Source organism: Gracilinanus agilis, unplaced genomic scaffold (genome assembly GCF_016433145.1).
Source record: "Gracilinanus agilis isolate LMUSP501 unplaced genomic scaffold, AgileGrace unplaced_scaffold5971, whole genome shotgun sequence".
In the NCBI taxonomy this organism is placed as follows: Eukaryota; Metazoa; Chordata; class Mammalia; order Didelphimorphia; family Didelphidae; genus Gracilinanus; species Gracilinanus agilis.
Genome location: NW_025395136.1, coordinates 1 through 7,215, shown reverse-complemented (window position 1 = coordinate 7,215; position 7,215 = coordinate 1). Strand labels below are relative to the sequence as shown.

At 48.0% G+C, this 7,215-nt stretch overlaps 1 protein-coding gene across 1 annotated transcript; it reads right to left on the bottom strand.

The window, feature by feature from the left end:
- Positions 1–330: 330 nt before the first annotated feature.
- On the bottom strand, positions 331–6,206 carry LOC123256495 (myosin light chain kinase 2, skeletal/cardiac muscle-like). The gene is made up of 3 exons (XM_044685096.1): positions 5,726–6,206; positions 4,725–4,857; positions 331–2,371 (listed from the first exon to the last, which is right to left on the bottom strand). Exons 1-3 carry the CDS (start codon positions 6,004–6,006, stop codon positions 2,291–2,293), a joined length of 495 nt encoding a protein of 164 aa, XP_044541031.1. The 5' UTR covers positions 6,007–6,206; the 3' UTR covers positions 331–2,290.
- Positions 6,207–7,215: the final 1,009 nt, after the last annotated feature.

Below are 7,215 nucleotides of genomic sequence, written 5' to 3'. Positions count from 1 at the left end.
CAAATAACCTGGATTCCAGTCCTGGGTCTATCACTAAATTGCTATGTCATAGAGCACAGAGACTGTTGAAGCTTCCATTTTCCCCCATTAATAAGCTGTTGTGGGGGGTGGTAGAGGGTGGAGGGGGAAGGACTTGGAGTATATAGTCTCTAACATTCTAGGATGAGGGAAAGAAAGGGTCACATTCTAGGGACAGAGAATTGGGATTTGGAGCCGATGTGATTTAGAGAACAGGGACCCCCCCAGGTCCTTTCATTATCTGGGGGAGTGAGTGGGACCACGCATGCCCCTTGCCCAGCTTTCCCTCCTCCCCCACATTCAGACAGATTGTTGTTCTTCCTGTACATTTATTTACATGAAAGCCAGAGCTGTTGAACCTCATCTTCGTTGGGAGGATGTGCTCCCGGAACATTATAACCATCCCATGTGGCTTCACTATAATGGCCCTGCAGAGATGCATCACTGAGACCATCGGAGCCTAGGTGGGAGGGTGGGATGAGCGGTGAGGCCATTCCTGAGCACTTCTGGATGGCGGAGATGTCATCTAAGGAGCCTGCTCATGTCACTGTGTCATTTGAGGTTAAATAGGAAGGAGAGATGGCAAGGGCTTCTGGATACTGGGGACTAGCAGCCCTGCAAGAGCTAGCCAACTCTGTTAGGAGGCTGCTGCAGTGCCCCCTGCCCCCCAAATCTTCTTTCCCAGGTTCTTGCTGACCCATGTGGGGAGGAGGAGGAGAGAGGGAGAAGGGGCATAGGGCAGGGCAGGGCTGCCCTCCTCCTGAGTTCTGGCCCACTCACACACAGAAGTTCCTGCCTGTTGGTGGTCACTGTGAAATGGTGCTTTCATTGGGGTGAGGAGGCCAACTAGGGGCCCAGCTGGTCTGCATTAGCACGGCAGCCTCTCTGGACTCTAGCTACGTGGGGGAATCCTTTTCTGGGGAGGAGGCAGGTTCCATCTCTCTCGGCCTCCGTTGGTGGCTTGGGAAGGCCAGGGAGGTGAGTAGGAAACAAAGCCCTTGCTGTCTACCCCCACCCTCACCTCTGTGGCCAGGGACTCCTTCTGGGATCTGGGTCAGGGGTTTCCTTCCTTCCTTCCTTCCTTCCTTTCTTCCTTCTGCTTTGTTCAATGAGCCTTCTGGCATAATAGGAACTGTTTTTTCCCCCCTAGATTCCCCCCACCCCAGCTGTAGAGTTCACCCAGCAAGCAATGGCTCTGAGTCTGGGTATTTTTCCTGTTTAGGGGAACTGGGAGCATTTGGGCACCCGGGATCATAGGATTTAGAGTTGAAAGGGAACTTAGAGAACACTTAGAAAATCCCCTCACTTACAGAGGCAGAATCCGAGGCCCAGAGGTTGTGACTTACTTGAGGCGCCATAGCTAGTAACAGAACCAGAATTTAAATCCAGGTCTTATGACCCCAAAATCTAGCTCTCTTTCTATTATGCCATAATGACTTCTACTCCTTCCAAGGGCCCCCAAGTCTGTCCATGAGCCACACGTCCCTACCGGCCCCCAAAATGGACTATTAACTCCCCTTGAGGCTAGAGGGCCAGGGGATGAGGAAAGGACTTGGGGCAGGGGGTGCCGCTTCGATGTAGCATGGGACACAAGCTCCTGAGGTCAGAGGGGTTTGGGGAGTGAAAACTAGATAGGGCTCTAGGCAACCCTGTCCCCTCTGAACGAATCCCGGACTCCAAAGCCCCAGCAGAATGGGAGAGAGCCTCCCACTGGACACTCTCTCAGAATAGGAACAAGAGCTCTGAATTTTGGAATCAGAGGGTTTGTGGGTTCAGATCCCAACTCTGCTCTCTGATCACTGTGTGACCACAGACAGTCACTTCCCCCTCTCTGATCTCACTTGCTTTTCCCATCTGTCAAATGAGAGAATTGGCCTAGATGATCTCTAAGGTCCCTTCTTGCTTGAAATCCTATGAAACCCATGCATGAGGTGGCATCCAGTGAGGGAAGCATCACAGGACCCAGAGGCTTAATCATGTGTTTGTGTGTGTTGGGGGCCTAGGAAGGAAGATTCAAGGACAGGGAGGGATCTGGATCTGGTTACCTTTTAGCAGGGGAAGCCCCCACCCTGAGCCAGAGAATGGGTCGGGCTTCAGTTCTGAGGGGAGTCCACCAAGTCCAAGCTGTGGAAGTCTAGGCTTTGTCCCCTTGACTGTCCTTTCCTTGGGGAGCCTGGCCCATTGCCCTCAGGCCCTCCCAGTTGCAGGGCCCTTGAACCCCCTGAGGCTCTCTGGGTTGTTCTGTTGCAGCCTCCACACAGCCCCCCTGGCCTCAGACCCCCAGAGCCATCAGGGCTCCTGAGCTGCTGATCTTCTTGAAACGGTTGGCAGCACTCACAGCGATGAAATTTTTCTGGGGGAGAATAGAGAGTGTCTAGTCAGGACGTGGTCTTTCTTCCTCCAGGACTGGTTCAAAGGTTGGTGGCTCTTAGGACACTTGGGTTTATCATATTTGTGGCTCACCCATATCTATCTGTCAAAATCCCTCAAGGAATTGCTTCTTCCATGGAAATATGTCCTAATCACTCCCAGATGAAAGCAATCTCACCCTCCTCAGACACCATATTTTTTTTTAAACCCTTACCTTCCGCCTTGGAGTCAATACTGTGTATTGGCTCCAAGGCAGAAGAGTGGTAAGGGTAGGCAATGGGGGTCAAGTGACTTGCCCAGGGTCACACAGCTAGGAAGTGTCTGAGGCCAGATTTGAACCTAGGACCTCCCATCTCTAGGCCTGACTCTCAATCCACTGAGCTACCCAACTGCCCCCTTCAGACACCATCTTAAATCATTTTGTTGGCTCCTCTCCTGTGACATGGACCACATATTGCCTTGTGTGCAAAGAACAATGGCTCTGGAGAGAGAAGGGTCTTTACTTCAGACTCCCTCTCTGATATTTACTACCAATGTGACTTTGGGCAAATCCATTTTTGGCTTCTTCGAGCCTCGGTTTTCTCACCTGTGAAATGGGGATAATAATAACTACAGTGTACACTTTCAGAGCTCTAACAAATATGGTTCCTGGGGCAAATACTATAATATGTGGCCAAGGCAAACATGAAAGACTCCCTCACATCAATCTTTTTGAGACAATTCAATTCGAACTGATCATTAAGATCAAATGTTTCTAAGCTTCAGCTGCACCAAAGGAATCTCCATGCTGTTGGTGCCCTCTAAATTTCAGCACCATAGAACAATGCTCTAGTTACACTTGTGCCTAAATCTATTGCAAGGAAAATTCTTGGGAAATCTCAAAAGTTTACAGAAGAAATAGGAGCTCTTTTTGTCACTTCAGTTCTTCAGGCATCCATGATATCATCAGGGCAAGTCCTATCCTGACATAACCTGTCCTAAGGATGTTGTGGCCAAACCCCATCATATTCCCTGGATGGGCCAGTGTGTGCTGATGAGACTCCTCTCTGCCTTTAGCTAGGCACTGAGGCTAGCACCGAGCTGTTCTCAAAGCCTTGGCAAGGTGGCAAGACTGTACAAGGTCTGAGAGCCCAGCATCATTTCCATGATGCTGGGAGGCAGCATCAGAAGAAGGCTTTATTTTATTATGATGATTGGTGTCATTGTTGTTATTATTGGTTAGGTTACCCGGGGCTTGCTTAATCTTTGTGTTCCAAATACTGGCCCCTATTTGGAATATAGAGTTGAAAAATAGTTGATAAATCAAATTAAATCACAAGGCAGCTGGATAGCACAGTGGATAGAGCATCTGTCCTGGAGGGAAGAAGACCTGCGCTCAAATCCAGCCTATCTGTGAACCTCTCGTTAAGTTATTTAACCTTTGTCCAACTCAGTTTTCTCCCTTATAAAATGAGAACAATAATAACGCCCACATCCCAAGGTTGTTATGAGGATCAAATGAGATAATATTTGTAAAGTCTTTGGCAAAACTTAAAGCCCTATGTTGTTGTTGCTGCTGTTGTTGAGTTGTGTCTGACTCTTTGTGACCCCATTTGGGGTTTTCTTGACAAAGACTTTGGAGTGGTTCACCATTTCCTTCTTTAGCTCATTTGACATATGAGGAAACTGAGGCAAACAGGAGTAAGTGACTTGACCAGGGTCATCCCGCTAGTAAGTGTCCGAGGCCAGATTTTAACTCAGGAAGAGGAATCTTCCTGACTCCAGGCTCACCATTCTATCCACTGTGTCACCTAGCTGCCTCAGAGTCCTCCATAAGGGCAGTTATTATTATTAAACTGAGTCAGATGATCCTAAGCTCCTTCTGTGACCCTCTGCTGCACACAGCATCTATCTTGAAAGCACAATTTTCTACATGTCTCCCCCCTTTAGAATGGCAGCTCCTTGAGGGCAGGGACTATGCTTTTGCTTCTCTTTCTATCCTCAGCAGTCAGCCCAGTGCCCGACACATACTAAACGCTTAATAAATCCTCGTTGATCGACTGACCGAACTGAACTGGGTCAAATAACCGGATTGCCACTCTAGTGACAATTGAAATGTAGTAGAAGGAGGCCATTCCTAGAAACCAGAGGGCAGAAGTGATATTTCTGGTTCTGGTCCTTACTCCCTAGGTGACCTTGGGAAAGTCACTTGCCCCAAGGCCAAAAAAGGAGGGTCTGTCTTAACTGTCTCTGCTTTGATGCCCTCTACCTTGGGGGGATGGGGGGGAGGGCAGGCCTGGTTCCCTGTGCTGGCCCCACCCTGCTGGCCTCATCCATTCCCTCTTTGACCCAAATACCTTCCAGCGGCGCTTCATTACATATTTCTTGAGCAGGATCTGAGACTTGAGGCGTCGGTTACAGCGCTTGGCCTTCTCTGCCAGGTTGTTGAGCCAGGGGTGTGCCAGGCACTGAGCCGCACTCATCCGTTCTCTAGAGAGGCAAGTGGGAGGGAAGGTGGCTCCATCTGAATCCACATCAAACCCTGCCCGGGCCCTGCAGAGTCCGACTGACCCACATATCCCAGACCCCATGGAGGGATGGGAGAAAAGGGCCTGGGCTAGAAGGAATCCCAGAATGCCAAAGCTGGAAAGGGCCCTGGGGGTCATCATCATCGTTGTGGTCCAGCAGTTCTCAAATTGTTTGGTCCTAGGAACCCTTTACACTCTTAAAGAAATTATTACCATCCAGGCAGCAGCTAAGTGGCTCAGAGGATGGAGAGACAGACCTGGGTTCAAATTTGGCCTCAGATACTTCCTAGCTGTGGGACCTTGGACAAGTCACTTAATCCTAATCACCTAGCCCTGACCACTCCTTCTGCCTTGAGACCAATACCTAGGATAGAGTCCAAGATAGAATGTAAAGTTTTATGCTTTTTATGAGGATGATAATTATTATTATTATTAAGATCCCTTCTAAAGAGCTTTTATTTATGTGTGATATCTATCAGTATTTATTATATTGAAATTTTAATTATCTTACTATTCTTACAAAAATAGTTTTGACTCCATAGATTCCCCGAAAGGGTCTTGGGGATCCTAAAGGGTCCTAGGACAACACTTTGAAAACTACTGATCTCATCTAGGCCTGTCACAACTAGGGAAACCAAAGTCCAGAGAGGGAAAGGGCTATGCCCATGGTGAGTGAATAAGCAGAATCAGAACCATAGCTTGGGTCTCCGAAACTGGAGGCCATTTTATAGAGGCGATTCTAGACAGGGAATGGGGCAGGGGGAAGGCTGAGGCCATAGGAGTCAGGACAAAAATCAGGATGGGAACAAGGCCAGGGGCCCAGGCCTCACCCAGGGTTCTTGATGATGAGCTTGGATACAAAGTCCTTTGCCTCCTCTGAGATGGTCTCGAAGGTTTCCTCATCGAAATACCAATTGGCAGCCAGGACGTTGTTGAGGGTCTCAGTGTCATCATCTCCCAGGAATGGGGAGAGGCCACTCAGCCTGCCAGGAGGAATGGGAAGGGGAAAATTTAAGAAGGAAGAAAGGGTTAGGAGGGAAAAGAGGAGAGGGAGAAGGGCAGAGGCAGAATAGAACAGCTCTATGAGATGGAAGGCAAAACTTTTCAACATAAGAACTGTCCTAAAGGGCAGTGGATTGCCTTAGAGATCTCAAGGGCTCTTAGCTTTGTGTCCTAACTCCTCAACAGCCTCCTAAAGCCTAGGAATGGACTCCTCAAAACCATGCATGAAATAAAAGGCAAAGAATTACAAAGAAATCCAATTATATCAAAATACAGTATTCAAAATATTTTTAAATGCATTAACAGAGGGGGCAGCTGGGTGGTTCAGTGGATTGAGACCAGGCCTAGAGATGGGAGGTCTTGAGTGCAAATCTGGCCTTAGATACTTCCTAGCTGGGTGACCCTGAGCAAGAAACTTAAACCCATTGCCTAGCCCTTACCACTTTCCTGCCTTGGAAACAATACCCAGTATTGATTCTAAGATGGAAGGTAAGGGTTTAAAAAAATAAAGAGTTGTTACTAAGACAGAATAAGGGTAGACTTGCCCCCAAGTCACCCAGCAAGTCAGTAGCAGAGGTGGGGCACACACACAGCGAGGCCATTTTCCGATGTTCCTGCAGCCTCTGACCCCTGAAGAGGGACTGCCTGTCCCTAGCCTACTCAGAAGACATTTGATCCTTTGCCTGACAGACAGCAGGAAGCACCCTGTGGTAGGAAGGATCATTCCTCCTCCAACCCTGGATGCCTCCCTGAAAGTTCATATCCTCCTGTTCCCTTTCTCAAGTCTCTGAGAAACCCCAGCATCTGGGACTAGAACACTGGGCTCTTACTTCTGTCCCTTCAAGGTTCTAATAATTCACCTCAAGATCTTAGGGAAGTTATTTCCTCTTGAGAGCCTTTTTTCCATTCCCTTTCCCCCTTCCCTCTTTACTAAGTTCAAGGAGGCTAACCCCTTAACCAGGGCTCACATTTCTGTAGCCTTTTAAAGTTTACAAAGTCCTTTTGTCCCAACAACCCAGTAAGATGAACTAAAGTGCTTAGCAATCTATCCTTGGCTATAGACATGAGAATTATATGATTTGAGAGCCAGGCCTAGAGACAGGATTCAAATCTGGCCCCAGATACTTCCTAACTATGTGACCCTGAACAAAACACTTAATCCCTACTGCCTAGCCCTCACTGCTCTTCTGCCTTGGTAGATTATATTGATTCTAAGTATTGATTCATAGTATTGATTTTAAGACAGAAGGGAAAGAAAGAAAGAAAGAAGGAAAGGAAGAAAGAAAGAAAGAAAGAAAGAAAGAAAGAAAGAAAGAAA

Bases quoted from the DNA above. Each gene is read 5' to 3' on its own strand.
- LOC123256495 (XM_044685096.1), bottom strand. From the start codon at position 6,006: ATGTTGAAAAGTTTTGCCTTCCATCTCATAGAGCTGTTCTATTCTGCC. The intron at 4,858-5,725 runs GTGAGGCCTGGG...TTGCCTCTCTAG, and splicing joins CTCATCATCAAGAACCCTGG to AGAACGGATGAGTGCGGCTC. The intron at 2,372-4,724 runs GTATTTGGGTCA...ATTCTCCCCCAG, and splicing joins TAATGAAGCGCCGCTGGAAG to AAAAATTTCATCGCTGTGAG.